Consider the following 16,288-nt stretch of genomic DNA (forward strand, 5'->3'; position numbering starts at 1 on the left):
TTAAAGCCTCAGGTGTTCTCACTTCACCTGATTGAACCAGTCGCTTTACAGACTTTGATTGAAACCTCCGTCACGCTCCTTCTCATAAAAGTTGACTTTCCTCTGTTAGGGTGACACAACTGAAACTTACCATCTTTATTTGGACTTTTTAACTACCTCAGCTAATCTGCAGCTTTTCTCAGCCCGACTTCAGCCTCAGCAGAGCTCCGATCAGCCAGAACAACTGTAACGCAGGTAAAACATTTCATCTGTAATAGCTGGAATTGTGTCTTTTGCTTCGTCACCAGTTCTAGTTTTAAAACCAGAGTATTTGCTGTTTTTTGTAGTAATCTGTAACTGTAAGCTGAAAAATCAAAATCATCTGATCTGAACATGTAAACTTGTGCTTTTGGAAAAAGTGGTGGAGAAGAAGTAGTTGAATCTGGGAAATAATCCCATGAACTAAAAAATACAAATAACTGTTGGTTGCTGCTCTGCTTTACATCAACGTACCAGTTTTTTTCTGATATGGATTTATAGTCAACCAGCTCAGTGGAAAACTCTTTCAAAATTAATTGTTCTATTTTAAATTCAGTTATTAAAGTTTAGTGCAAACTCTGTTCATATTTCAAAACTGGTTGTGATTACATGCAATTAGTGAAAGTAGGTTTGTACACTAACTTAGTATTATTTAATGACAAAACATGTTTCACATTAGAAAATTACTGATGTGAAGCAAACTTTTACACATAAACCAAAAAAGCCGTTTATTTTTATTCACATGAAGTCAGTTTCCCAGACATGAATCAAACCTGGTCCTAAACAAAAACAGAAGAAATAGAAACGTGTTTTAGACTGTGTCTATGTTGAATATATTTGACATGTAGTCAGCTCCACACTGAGCACACCCAACCCAAACTCCTCCTGTGAGCCCAGAACTTGTCACCGCTGTGCCTCCAGCGGGCTGTGAATGTTGGTGTATTGATACAGCGATATGTGTGAAAGGGAAGGTGAGAGGTGTGCGGCTCCTAATCCTCTTAGCGGCATTATGCTGAGCTCCGCTCCAGCCCTGACATGCGGTGCGCCCTTGTAGCTCCCCAAAAACCGGAGTCAGCATCTCTGCGTCCGTTGCGCACAGCTGGAGGGACGCTGAGCGGCCGCGAGGGGCCGAGCAGCCGGAGCTACAGGTAGGACCCGCACCTCCTCTCGGCGCTCACCGCCGCTTTCTGCCTCTTGTTGCCTCTATGGAAGTATTTTTGAACAGTGATTGATTATAGATTAACGATTGGGCTCCATCGACCGGCATCACAATCCGCGCTGGCGTCACACTTAAACCCCAACACGCGCTGGTAGTGTTAGATTTAGTGGTTTTTGTTACCGGGGATGTTAACGCGCTGATGTTCTGCTTAATTAATGTTTAATTATCACTCGCTGCACGCGCGCATTTTATCACGCTCCCTCCGTGCACGCGCTCCCGCTTTAACGATAAATGTAGTACATCCGGAATTAATTGCTTCTGTTTTGATGTTTGACCGCTTTTTATTATTATTATTTTCATTTTATTCTCGCTTTAACGTGTTTGACGTGTTTTCAATGGACTCCTGTTTTGTGGGAAGGCAAAGCCTGAGTGATTATGTAGCCATAGTAACAGGTGGCTGTCTGCATCCTCCATCAGCTCACACACTTGAGCAGATCTGCAACAATTCAAGCAAAGAGGATGTTACACATGTTCAGGATGGTGTGCTTTTTACAGCTGTGTGTGTTTTCTGCTCTTCAGTCCTTCCACAGGTTGAAGCTGCCCGCTGTGAAAGATGAAACACACTTTGTGTCTGAGTGTGAGTCTCTTCTCCGTCAGCGGCGTCTTCGCGCCACATAGCAGCACAGCAGCCATCAAGGAATAGCAATGCACCTGACGTAGCTTCCTGCTTGGAGTCGAGACCATGAAGGTGCACTCGCCTCCGAGGAGGAGACTCAGGCGCAGCCGCGTCCTCTTCTTCGTCTCAGGTGTGCTGCTGTGTTTCGTCTACACGCTGACTCTGAAGGCCCGGCTGTCGGAGCCCCGAGCCTCCGCCCGGGCAGATGACGGAGCAGAGGGGGGCGGTGGTGATGTGGTGGAGGTCCATGTTCGAGAGGTGATGGCGTCCAATGAGACGGAGGAGGTGGTCGTCTCACCTGAGGGCACCAAACCTCCTCTGGTGATCATCGTCAACAGGACAGATATAGAACAGTGTATCTATGTAGATCCTCAGCCTCCCAAACCGACCTCACCTCCTCCTCCACCTCTGACCACTGCAGCTCCATCTCCTCCCCCACCGCAGCCCCCTCACAGGAAGGGCGAGTACCCCGAGGACATCTTCTCAGTGGAGCAGCGGCGACAAGGCTGGGTGGTCCTGCACATCCTGGGCATGACCTACATGTTTGTCGCCCTGGCCATCGTCTGCGATGAGTTCTTCGTCCCTGGGCTGGAGGTCATCACCAACAAGCTGCAGATCTCCGATGACGTGGCCGGGGCGACCTTCATGGCGGCCGGAGGCTCAGCCCCCGAGCTCTTCACCTCCCTGATCGGCGTCTTCATCTCCCACAGCAACGTGGGCATCGGCACCATCGTGGGCTCGGCCGTCTTCAACATCCTCTTTGTGATTGGCATGTGCGCCATCTTCTCCCGGGAGATGCTGCACCTCACCTGGTGGCCCCTCTTCAGAGACGTGACCTTCTACATCCTGGACCTCATCATGCTCATCGTCTTCTTCCTGGACAACATGATCCTGTGGTGGGAGAGCATGCTGCTGGTGCTAGGCTACATCAGCTACGTGAGCTTCATGAAGTTCAACAGTCAGATCGAGCATGCGGTCAAGACCCAGGTCAACAAGCACATGAGTATCGTGAAGGTTTGGACCGCAGAGGAGCCGGAGAAGGTCAGTTAATGCCTTGTTTGGACTCACATCTGGAGACAAAACATGGGTGTTCTCGTTGAATTTATCTCAGGAGAGGATGCAATGCACAGCAGTGTCAGTAGAGTTCCTGCTGTCACTGTCTGAGTTGGTTTCCTTCAGCTGATTTAACAGTTAAATGAAGATCTAAAAGGCTGCTTCTTCAGCTCTGTGATGTAGCAGGAAGCTCTTTATTTAATATTGGCAGCTTCAAATAACTGATTACAGCCACAAGTTGGCGCCTTCAACGACCTGCAACTTCGAATTTTGACTCTGTGGTTTCATGTCTTTGAAATTTGAGCCAAAACAACTAATCATTTGATTAGCTTTTCAACAGGAAATATGTAATTCTTTGGATAATTATTTGTCTGTTTTTAAAACAAATTCTGAAAACTCACCAGTTTTAGTTTTTAAAGGTTTTTAAAGGTTTAGTTTTTAAAGGTATTACTATGAAATATTTGCTGGTTTTCGTAATAATGTATGACAGGAAGGTAATTATTTTGGAGTTTTTGAAGCTTCATTGGACAAAACATCAGACCAAACAAGTAATAGTTTAGTCTACGTTGATATGTGGTCAACCACCGACATGGCAAGTCTTTGCAAAATCTAACTGTTGTTCAGTGTTGGGGTTGAACAACATGGTTTCTTCAGAGCCAGTATCAGTTACTAGTGATCAGTTAGACCGATATCAAGTGTTTGGAAGCAACAAATATATTTTTGCAGAAAAAATGAAAATATTGGTGTCAACCTTGTTGAAATGTTTTTGTTCATAACTACATTTTTTAAAAAAAACTTTTCAAGGTGTATCCCTGAGTGTTGATTGGCTGTTACTCGTGATGTTGTAACCAATCAGATAGTGTTGTGGGCGGGACATTGCTGGAGACCAAAGTAGTTTATCAGGAATTGGTTAAAAATCTGCAATAATCGGTTGACCTCTTGTCCCACTACTCAGTGATGCACTAAGAAAAAAAAAAACATGCTTAAAGCAAAACTTAAAGAACAAACCATCTTTTTGGAGAACAATAGCACAACAGGATTATCACTAATTTAATGAATGAGGTTGGATAGACTCAGTTATAGTTTATCAACAGTGACAAGAACAAAATCAGCTGCTGGTCTAAACACTTGTTAAAATGGTTGATAGTTAAAGTTGGTCCCCAACAAATGCACAGTTTATTTTTGTTTTTGCTCAACACTACAATGCTGTTTGAGGAAAAAAATGGGGCTTTTTTGGACAAAAAAGCAATTTCCAGATTGCAAAAGCTGAAATTATGGATGCACATTATGCAGCAGATCTGACTTGAGTTTAAAGTGTCAAAGGTTTTCCATATTCATGCCTTTCTTGTAGTGCGACACTGGCGATGGCAACTCATATACATCTTACTCAGTCCCCTTCACAGAAGTAATTATTCATATATTGTTCTTTCTATTCACCTTTTTTGCCATATATATAATATGGATAAGTGCGTTTTGTTTTTCGCACCCATTTGCGCTCCATCACGTTTTAAATCTACTACACAGTAAATATTGAACTGAAGCTTGAGTTTAAAAAATTATATCACAAATTAAATCACTGTTGCAAAATCATATTGAAAAAAATCTCATTCCTTAAATCACTGGTTTTGGTTTTTGCATAACAGCGAGTGTTGGCAGAAGGAAAGACAATGAAGAGAAATACATGAAGTGCTGAATTAACTGCAACAGGTGTTGATTTAAAACTATTTTATCTGAGCAAAGTGGAAAAAAAAACATCAGTAATCAGACATGACACAAGATGGATGCAGCCGCAGCAGATGTCTGTGCAGAGCAGTTGTTAGCAGACAGACTTCCATCTAGTCCATGTTTTCTGTCCTTTCATCTCCTCACAGTTGGGACTGCCGCCTGCTCAGACACACTGAAAGAGAAACGCTGATTTGGGGGTCTGAGCAGGTGACAGCCTGTATTTGTGTAAAATCCTTTGATGCCTGTGAACAGAAAGGACTCCAGGTGTCGCAGGCAGCGCGTCACAGCGGCCAAGTGACGGAAATGTCACCGTGCTTCTGACACCACTCTGAAATGCCAGAGTACGGAGGCGTCATTTCATTTCAAACACGCTCAAAACGTGAGCTTGTTGCAGAACGCCTGCAGACTAGAACTGCTGGAAGCGAGCAGCAAATGTCTAAACCTGCAATAAACATGCAGAACTGTGTTTCTATATTTCAAGTACCACAAGTGCATCTTCAATTAGTCTGAAGCATGTCTGCAATCAGCATGTGCTCCTTAAGTCCAAACAGTGAGTGTAATGAGGCGTGCTGCCACATTAATTATCCAGAATTAGTGAAATTCACTCTAGTATATATTCGTTTTTGTTCATATTAACCCATTCATTTAAATTTTCCACAATCTAATGTTTTTTTCTTTTAGCTCTTTCTATAAATGTGTTCAATGAAGAGAACCTGTTGAATATTCAAAAAAACACACAGAACGTTACAGATCATGTTGGACTCAGGCAGGGGAACGCATGATTTGAAGGAACTTCATATAAATTGAATGTGTTTATCTGAATAAACAACAAAAGCAACTAAAATAAAATATAATAAATGCTTAATTATGTATTTGCTCAGTAGCTATTTAGTGGTTTGTATGAAAATTTTGCCGCTTCATCGTTCTCTCTGGATTCTTTTATGTAAGTTGTCTATAATGTATCTCACTTATTCCTGATGTCACCTGCAGTAAAAATTCTCCATTTTGTTGTCTATATCCGGGCAGTCATGTTAACTGGACTGTTTTAGTTTAGTAAGTCATATTTACAATCTAATCGTGTCTTTATGTGTTAGAACTACAATGACAGCTGCTGAAGGAGTTTGTTTTCAGGTCTACAATTCTACAATTTCATTTGGCAGACGATTTATTCCAAAGCGACGTACATCTGAGAGTAGAGGCAAGGAGCCAGTCAGGAGAAAACAACCTGCATAAGTGCCATGAAACAAACGTGATAGGACCTTCATGTTCTTTCTTCACTTTTGATTTGCGTATAAGCGGATAGAAAACCAGCTCTCATGTAGAATGTGTATAATTCAGGCTTATGGTGCACATTTTCAGGCACCTGAGAGGTTTTCGTAGTGTTGCACTCAGTCACATGAAAAGTGCCACAGCTTGATGGTCATTTGTAGATTTTAGAGGCAGCCCCCTGGATGTGATGTTAGAACGGCGTGAGGAGAAGCGGTTTCTGAAGCTGCGCTGACCCGTTAAGGTTCCAAATATGTGCCAGTGTGACCAAGCCTACACTGACTCCTGGGCCATTGGATCTGTTGGGTCCTGTGGGTTGCAGACCTGGGCCTCTGTGAATCAGGCTTGTTCTGATGCAACTCGTGGCTGCTTGATTTGGATCCTGGGAGTTTGGAGGCTGGTTCACTACCTAAGACTCCTTGTCATGTCCTTCGAGTCGTTCCTGAGCTGGTGTTGCAGTGTGGCAGGACACATTTTCTTACGAGGGGAGGCAGCGGCCGTCATTATTATAAAGACGGTCTGCAGGAGTGTTTTTTGGGTGATAAATGTTCGACTAACATCCACATGAATGTCAGTACACAAAGTATCCCAGCAGAACGTTGCGTTGTACAACATGAGCAATGTTATTCACGTCACTGATAGTGTTACGGCTCATCTGTATGAAGGCAAAGAACTGTTGGAGACCAGCATCTTCTTACAGATAAACTTTTGAAGGGTCCAGGAGCAAAATTGAGCAAGTTAGCTAAGTGTCATTTGGTCAAACACAGCTTAATTTGGCTCTATGCACCTTGTAAGATCAGTACCAGCAGAACTAGCGAAGCTGGATGTGGTGCAGGGCAGCAGGATGAAGCACTGAAGGATCCACTTCAAGGCTTAAGGTTTGGTGCTTTTTTGCTGATAGTGAGAAACTCCTGCAGCCTACAGTGTTAACTAGATTACTGGATTACTGCAAAAGCTTTAGTTCAGACTGACCAGGAACACTGGACATGACCCACCACTACACTTGTCCTTTGACAGTCAGCAGATTTAATCATAGCTTAGACCGAGTTTCAGTTCGTCAGGATTAAATCAAACATGTTTAATTACTGAAAATGGGAATGTGAACATCTGTAATCCACAAAGTCTGTCACTCAGTGAGCATGTCTGCATGTAGCAAAGTGAATTGCTGCTGATTAAACCGTTATTTTACAGGAGAGTGAAGCTCCTCCACCTCCTCCACCTCCTCCTCCTCCTGCTCCTGCTGCTGCTGCTCCTCCAGCTGATCCTCCAAAACCTGAAGAGAAATCCAAACCAGAACCGGCACCACCTCCCAGCAGCCCTCAGTCCAGCAAACTGCTGCCGGATCCACAAGAGGACAAAGCAAGACTGAGGGTACGAAAAGCTGAATTTATCGTTGTTGTTCTCATTTTATTCATCCATTGAAACGATGAATGGTTGTGAATTAAGTTCCAACTTAAAGGCAGAAATTAGTCTTCCACCTTTTGGAATAAAGAAATGTATCATTTTGTCATGGAAATGTCTTGAAAGGGCTGCAGTTATTTTATTTTTGTATGTATTAACGGATCTTCTACACAGTTCTAATCACATGAAGGTGTTAAACTCATTTTTACAAGTCTTAGAAATTCTTTGGGCCGACCCAGTAGCCTAGTGGTCAGGGTGGCCACCACATAGATGGAAATGACCTGTGCTGCAAGTCCCAGCTTCAATTCCTCCAGAATAAGCTTATAAGAAACAAACAAACAAACAAAAAAAGGTTTAAAAGTGACACATCTGCAGCTTTGGCTGTTTCAAAAACTGTCTTTAGCTCATTTTCATTCATTCATGTCTCTTGCTAACTTAAAATAAATCAAGAATCCTGCAGACATTTTGAAAGTCCCTCTCTGGTTAATTTAATCCTGAAAAAAAAAACATGTCTGTGTATTAAAGTTAAATATTTACAAGTTTTTCTGTGTAAAATGACTTGGATGGAACTCAACACTAGAATGTGCAGATCTATAAAGTCTTTCTAGATTTAATTTCTAAACATGACACATTTGCAGCTTTTATTCTTTCAAAATAAAGCATTAGCTGACTTTTAATGTCTCCAGTCTTCTGGGAATGAAACAAAAATCTTGCAAAATAACTTGTAACGTCTCTGGTTGTTGATTTAACCCCTAAAAAATATCAACTCTGAAAGTTAAACATTTACACGTCCCCTGCTGCCCTCGTGGCTTCGATGTAACTCTACACTGTTCTTTCTTCTCAAATGTGCAGATACATAAAGTCTACCATCCACTCCTCCTCATTCACTGCACCTCGAGCACACCAGCTCACCTGTGACTCTCGTCAAACATTAGTCTGTGCTACACAATGGCGAGTTGTAATGTTGAGGTAAATCAGCAACACATGTTTGAACCAGAAACCGATTCTAAAGAAGAAGAATTTGAAAAGTTCCACCTTGCAAGTTGACAGGATTAGTTCTGTGTTTGTTCCATATGAAACCCTGGAAGAATTCGGTTTTGTTTTTTTCTTTATTCTTTTAAGTTTCAAGGCTTTTGCATCAACACTCCCACAATACCTCCTGCAGCTTCCATCACCGGTGCATCACAATTCAAGTTTACAGTATTTGCAAAACAGCTCATTGGACAATAATTGGCCTTTCTCCATTTTAGCAACAAATGAAAATATTAATCTATATTTGAATCTCTTCAACAATAAAAACTGAACTTGAGCTGATGATGTGGGCTATTACAATGAAATACAGTTTTTGCTGTTGGTCCTCAACGGTTTGTGTTACCTGGAAGTTAACTGCTGCACTTTGATGTGTGACTGTGTGTCTTCTGACCTGTAGGTTCGTCCCGTCCTGCAGCGAGGCGGCAGCACGGCGTCCCTCCACAACACCTCTCTGAGGAGCACCATCTTCCAGCTGATGATCCACACACTGGACCCTCTGGGAGAAGGTAACAGCAGCTCAGTTCCTGCAGTAATGAGGTCACCTCTGCAGCCTGGAGGGGAAAGTGTTTGGAGCAAACCGAAGGCAGAATCTTTAAAGTCTCAGTGAAGTTTAAAGAATTCAGTTCTTTAAGGTTTTAGCATGATTAAACTGTCTGTCTAAATGATTTAAAGGACACAGCCTTTTTCCAGTGAGAAGTTTTCTTTGCATTTCAGAAAACAAATGAGTAAACTTTTAAATGGATTTTTTTTTAAATGCAGCTTCATCTGACAAGCTGTGATGTGTATTTTCTAAGATTAATATTCAGTATCTTAGATCACCTGATAAAACAGATACTGCAGGTCTAAATGCCTTACAGTTTAACAACTTTACCATTTAATAGTGCAATTAAATTAACATAAAACTATCCATTTATCCAGTAAGGAAGCCAATAAAATTCTAATTCGTCTTTAAACAGATCTTTCCTTTTAAATACCATGTTGAGATTTTCTACATCATTTGATTATTACAAAAACTAAATAATCAGTTAATTTATTCTGCGTAATACCAGTTACTAAGTATATATTAACAGCATGTAAACACTGAATAAATGGTTTCTATTCACTATAAAAAAGCTGTAAGTGGAAACAAGACACAACATGTTTTATTAACGGTCAGTATTTGTCAGCAGTTCAAACTTCTCTTGTCAAGACTATTATTTATTTTATGTTAAGTTTTGCAGCCTTTACTCGTTAACAAACTCATTAGTAAGCAAATAAATCTGCTTACACCTACATTAGAATGTGTGAGAAACTCTTAATAAATGTTTAAGTTGCTCTTAAATGCTTAACAGGCTTAACATAGGTCTAATTATTTTTAAATAATTTGCTGTCGATCGACTAGTCGACCGGATGTTCCAGCTCGTGATGCAGTGAAGCCGACAGTGACTCAGCTCTATCCGTCCTGTTCCTTCCTGCAAGTCAGCGTAGCGTGATCAGCCGGGCGACCTTCATCAAGTCCTCGAACTCACCGTGCCGCTGTTCCTCGCTCTCGCAGCGCTCGGCCACCGCTGATCCTTAATCAGCTTTCCAATGCAGGCTAATAAAAGCTGGATAAGAGCCAGAGTACGAGCAGACCAAGCTCTTTATCTGCGCGGAACTGGTGTAGCAGTGGGATCGGAGCTGAGAATCCATCGAAACACGAACCTGAGGAGGTTTAGTTTGCCGATAGCTGCGTCTGTGGGTTTATTTTGCGCACACATTCAGTCACGGAGCGGTCGTCGTGCTGCGGTGGATTTCTAGACCCAGTGCTTCGCCTGGCAGGAGAGGAGAAGACTGTGGTGCTTCCACTTACCATGAGCACAAGGAACCTGACTTAGGCTTGTGGATCAGTTTCAATCAGTGCAGCTCAGTAATAAGATTAGGATTTTTATTTCTTTAAGGTGCCTCTTTCTGGTAAAGATTCCTCTGTGGAGGGGAATTTATTAAAGACGGAGGTAATAGGGGATCCAAAAGATATATAAATAAGTGTGTAAACCCTAATTAATCAGTTATGAGCCAATAGTGTTTGGGTTGCCAGGTTGTGGCTGGTATTTATCCCTCATTAAACTTGTGTTTGTAGCTCTTTGGTTCATCATGAAGACGCCTCCACTGAGCTGTTCGACCGCTGCAGCTGCAGAGCTCACGACTTTATAGCATTAAATCATGTAGACGCTCTTTGCTAACAAGTTCATATCTAGAATTACATCATACATATTCAACATTTTTCCATTTATTGGTATTGTTTTTTTATTTATTAACAGATTCATGGTAAAAGACATTAATTTCTGATACAGCCGTCTCCTGTACACGTCTTCAAGCAGCTTCTTCTTTTTAGACTTTGAAGGAACGATCCTCCTTGTTAAAGGCTTTAACATTGTTGAACAACTACGTGATGCATTTCTGGGCTTAGATTGTTGTTATTTTTTTTTAAAATTCTGTTGGTAAGTGGACAAAGTCACATTATGTCCAGACGTCTGACACCTCGACGTGTGTCTGTCGGCAGCGAACGCTCGTCATTTGCTGTAAATATCAGGTGTTGACTGCAGTTTAAACAGAAGAACAAGATTTTTTATTTTTTCTGGAGCACTTTGCGTTTGGAGTTTGATCGCGTTCTGCAACTGCTTCTGCTTCTTAAATTTACAGAAATTTTATTTGATGCATGATAACATCTCATGTAAACTTGACAGACCAAGTTTGAAACCATAAATGACTTTATCTCCAAGAAAAAGTAGGAACTGGGGGAGGGGGGGGAGCTAATTTGTACTTAATTGATTTTGTCTCCATTAAAATATGAACCTCTTAAAAGTTTACATTTCCTGTTTCCCACATCTTGCATCTACATGTTCACTAGATATCAGGATAATATGTGGAAGTGCTGAGGTTTTGATGTACAGTTAAAGTGAAAGAGCACAGGACACCTGTAAAACTAACAAATTTATAATTTCAAGTGTGTTGCTTATAAATGGTGATTAATTTTGAGACGTGCATTTGTATGACTCAGCTCTTTATTTTGGTTAATGAACACTTTTGTTTCACATGTGAATAAATTCTCGTTGTCAGAATCCACACGCTGCAGTGAAGAGATTAAAAGTGACTAAATTCATCTCACATTCTCTGATAGTTTTTTGAGGCTGATTTGAGATGATTTATCAGTTAGAAAGGACACAAGGTGGTACTGGACACGGATATGTCACGCTGTAGAAAGTAAGTGAAACTCTGACTGATCCACAAAATGGTCTCTGTGGTTTCCATCCTAGAAGCAGCTCTTAGAGGGGCAGTAAAAACCCCCGGCCCGAGGAAAGTCAGGAGAGGTAAGAGCAGCGACGAGGTGTCGCCTGGCTGTAGTGGCTGTTTTGTGGTCGTGGGTTTGTGTGTTTCATTGTCTCTGTTGGCTTATCAAACCCTGCAGACGACTTATAATAACATAAAGTAGCACAAGTCACTGTTGTCTGGCTGTAATGTCCACAGATGAGCCAAATCATTATGATGACTCTCGGATGAAGAGAACAACATGCTTATCTGGTAACAACACCACATGTCGAGGTCTCTCATATATTAGACTAAGTGGACAGATGATTCTCGTCGTTCTCAGAACACATCTTATATATAGAAGCTCCAAGAGACCTCATGCTAACATCTTAGCGCCTCGAACCAACAGAAGTCTTGTCAAGCCTCAGTGGATCGTTGTTATGGAGGCACCAGGGCTGCAGTTAAGAAAAATCTTAGTTGACTGAAATTGTACTTACTTTTCAACCAATCAGCTGGTTGTGGGGTAAAAACTAAAAGCTGCATGTTATTTTTAGTTGAATTAAATGAACAGAACACTGACTGAACTCCACCTGCAGCCTCATGAGCCTCAGTGATTCACAGATAAACATACAAAGCTTGTGTTTGCAGCACATGGCATCATTTAAACCTGGACGTTTTATACAGAAATGAAAACAACAGACTCACCGTTCACATATTTATATCTTTGCTGCTGTAACATTCAGATGCCTCCACTGTGGGATCAATAGAAGGTTCTCTTTTCTTATCTTGTGATTTCTGAACATAGAACTATATCAACAACACAAGACCTACACAGACAAGTAGAGCTTCTGTCCCTGTAGAAGTTACACCAGAGATAAATGATGAGAACATTTCGATGAGCCAGTCCACCTGGAGACTCTTTAAAACAGTCTCTGAGGACTAAAGTGACCCACAAAGAACCAGCTGTTAGTTATTCAGGAGCCTCATAATGATCTGACTCATCACTGTTGAACTTGTGACCTTTTGTTGACTGAATCTGTGTGCAGAGATTCTTTATCACCGTTTGGAAACTCAAGTCGTAAAATCCTTTGACTTCACATGAGTAGCTGATAACTGAGGAGTCACATGACTGCAGGAGACTCATTATGTTGTGTATCTGCCAATCAGAGACATCGTTTAATGGTGATGTCAGAGGGGAGGGGCCTATTCAGAGGAAAGGTAAGACGTGGAAACGCTGCTGTCGTGTCGTGTTTGTGTTGTTGCTGTTGTTGTGTTCAGTCTGGTTGGCTTCTGAACTCTGGATGGTGTTTATATGAGATGGTCGTTTGTGTATCTTGGTAGTTGCATGTTCATGTGTTTGTGTGTTGTTGTGAAGATCACTGATGTTTCTCACACAGTTTGTTAAACTCTGAGTAAAAACCACAGGATTGTTAAAGAACCTGTTTGTGCACTGAAGCCTTTTTGATTCTGACATGAAGCCTTCATGAGGATTTGATTGTTACCAAAGCTTCTGATCTTAAGTAGGGATGTGTTTTTGTGTTTTTATTTGTTTTTATTTGTGGAATCTCACAGACTGGGGGACATATCAGTGATATTTTTAGTTTTTTTAAGTGGACTTTGTAAGTGCCTTAATTATAATGCAATAAGCAAGTTGTACTTCTGGCAGATAACTTTATTTGAGACCCTGATTCTTTTATTTGATTGTCTAATTTGATGGTTGGAATAAGTCAGAAGACTGACATATAAAGGTCCCTCAGTGACACACCTACCATTGACCAAGGTGTAGCACAGGGTTGGCTCGCTGAACGTCAGTGCTTGTTCTTGCTGCAGAGCGACCAGTGTGTGAGAATGAGGCATGTCGACTTGTGTTGCACTAATCTGTTTGTGGAAGACCATCATCTGAAGTTTCACATGAGGCTTTTATGAGCGTCAGTTCTCTTAATTTCAGCCAAGAACAAAGTAAAACCTCTGAACATCCCGTCGACCAGCAAGTGTCATCACCGCCACGGGGAAGGTGAGTCGTACGTGGAAATGTGACGCCTTTCTGGAACGGTACGATCTGACGCTGTGGTAAAAGCATTCAGTCATTAAGTCACTATTCTTATTTATTTATTGTTCTGAGAGAAGCTGGGCAAACGTGTTGGTGTGAAGACTGGAAGCAGGTGGAAACTGTTAGTCTAGCTGTGTCCAAAGTAGGTTTACAACAGATGTAAGTTTCACACAGCAGATTTTATGCATGAAAGAAAGACAAAGATTTGGTGTTATCCGTCTCTAACACTTGTGGAGCAGAACATTTAGACAGCAGAGGAAACGATAATCTATGAACTCTAGTTTATCAAAAGTTGCAGAGTGTTGTACATTCAGTGACAAGGCCGTCCATCCATCCATTTTCTTCCGCTTATCCGGGGGCAGTAGGCGGAGCAGGTTGTCCCAGACCTCCCTCCCCCCGGCGACGCTCTCCAGCTCTGCCTGGGGGATCCCGAGGCATTCCCAGGCCAGCTAAGAGATATAATCTCTCCAGCGGGTTCTGGGTTTGCCCCGGCGTCTCCTCCCTGGTGGATGTGTTCGGAAGACCTCCAGAGGAAGCCTCTCTGGAGGCATCTGAATCAGATGTCCATACCACCTCAGCTGAAAAGGCCGTCTGCTGCTAAAATAGATGAAGCATCTGCTGCATCATATTTGGTGAAGCTGCACGTTAGAATTTTTAGGGCAGCGTCAGTCACATCAGAGCATGAAAGCTGTTGTTTGTTTTGGAAATAATTTTGCATTGCTGAGGCAAAAATGTCCATTTTGCTGCAGTTTCTCAGATCTCACTTTGAGCTGGTGGTCAGGAGACTTGTTGTAAAACTGTAATAACCAGAGCTAAGCTAAAAACTAATATTTTTATCAAAATCACTTTATTCGCATCTCATTTGAATATTCGCCAAAAATAACAGTTTGAATTTTCCAGATTCTGTAGAAGAAAATCAATACATTTCAGCTCCTTAACACACGACTGACTGAGCTGTGACCAACAATCACGTGACAGAAAAATTCAGCAACTTTTCGGCTGAACTGCAGGAAACCTTTCTAGCAAAACAGAGAGGAGACAAGTGTGGAAACTGGTTAAATCAAAGTCAGTCAAAGTTTATCTGTATCGACCTTTACAACAGCCCAACGGGTGACCAAAGTGCTTCACAGTAAAAACAAGAGAGTTGCATGAAAACAATAAAAATAACACTAAAATAGTAAAAAATAAACTGCTAGAAGCACACTAAAATATACGTCTAAAAGTGTGTACATAAAAACAGAAATAATGCGGCTGTGTGTTGAAGTCATTTTAAACATAAAGGTTTTAAGCTTTGTTTAAAGTCTGTAGTGTGTTGTCACCATAATGTTTTCATCTGTGCTCATTTAATGAAATGTTGATTCCAGTTTAAAATGTTTGTGCAAGAAATAATCAAAGAAATTCAGCTTTTCTTTAATTTTGTAAGGACTTATGGCAATAAACTCTGTCATGTTGCACAGATGACATCGCTCTGTTTCTAGTTATGGTTCTGTCTCCTTAGAGTTGCAGGACTTTATGTTGCAGTGAGTGAATGTTGTATTTATTGATATTTTTGGTGATATTTAAGCTTATTTTTTTGCCGTTTTTGACGCTGGTTGTCGTGCAATAATCAGACGGTTTGAGGCTGAAGGAGGTTTTTCCTCCACAATCAGCGGCCGTGTGCGTCCGTGCGTCACGCTGTGGAGTAATGAGGTGCTTCAGAGTCATGAGGTGCTCGGCAGAGTGGATCTGCAGGAGGCTGGAGAGGCCTCAACGAGCCCCAATCAATCAGGGCCCAGAATTAGCATGCAGATGGGACGATGTGTGCTGATGTGGATCCCTCCCCCTCCTCTAGTGGAGCACGTTTACTAACCCCAGCGGCCTCCAGATCCGTCAGCTCCACATTAAAATCTGTGTCACAGTGTCAAACAAACAGCAGCTCCTCAGCCACAGGTTTTTAAATATCTGTGAGCTGAGTTTTACCAGATTTCTTATTTAGAAGAAACCTGTTTGAGCTGAACTTTTATCACATCCGTAGTTTTCTGTAAAGTCCTTCAGGCTTCTTCTGACAAACAGTGTTTAAAACGTGAATCAGCAGTAAAATGAAGCTTCTGCACTCAGATCATTAGAAAACACCACCGGACTGGAGGTCACATATGGAGAATGAACTGCTTTTAATTTATAAAATGATCAGAATTTATGGATAAATTGATAAATCCAGAACCAAACATGAAGAATTAAGACATACTTTATGTTTACAGCATTAATGGAGGCTGTTGGATTTATTTATCCTCTAATAGTTTTCAAGTTTCACAAAATTATCGTCTATTAGATTGAGCTTGGTTCTCCAAACATGACTTTTTTTTCCCCCCATGTCATTTTTCCTGTATGTAGCCCAGTGTCACTCACTATTAAAGCTCTACTGGCTTAAAATTAACTCTCTCATTCAAATGATTTGTGCAAAATATTCAGACACAAACCCTTGTTCATAAAATATTATCAGCAGCAAGTGTCTAATAACAGCAAAACCTTTAGTTACAGGAGCTGCTGCTGCTGTCTGAAGTTTAGAGTGAAGGGATCAAACAATGACCAGAAAAGGGTTTTTGCAGAATGTCATAATGTCACAGTGACGGCGATTTTTTGGGGATTTTAAATGTCATCACTT

The 16,288-nt window shown here is 41.5% G+C and overlaps 1 protein-coding gene across 1 annotated transcript; it reads left to right on the forward strand.

Moving 5' to 3' along the window:
- Positions 1-1,919: 1,919 nt before the first annotated feature.
- Positions 1,920-13,611, forward strand: LOC103366999 (sodium/potassium/calcium exchanger 1-like; the record flags this gene model as incomplete). The annotated part of the gene is made up of 4 exons (XM_008294879.1): positions 1,920-2,894; positions 7,089-7,268; positions 8,728-8,836; positions 13,546-13,611. Coding segments are annotated over exons 1-4 (1,330 nt in total), but the record flags the coding sequence as incomplete, so codon positions are not given.
- Positions 13,612-16,288: the final 2,677 nt, after the last annotated feature.

Source organism: Stegastes partitus, unplaced genomic scaffold (genome assembly GCF_000690725.1).
Source record: "Stegastes partitus isolate 25-593 unplaced genomic scaffold, Stegastes_partitus-1.0.2 Scaffold1003, whole genome shotgun sequence".
NCBI classification, from domain to species: domain Eukaryota; kingdom Metazoa; phylum Chordata; class Actinopteri; family Pomacentridae; genus Stegastes; species Stegastes partitus.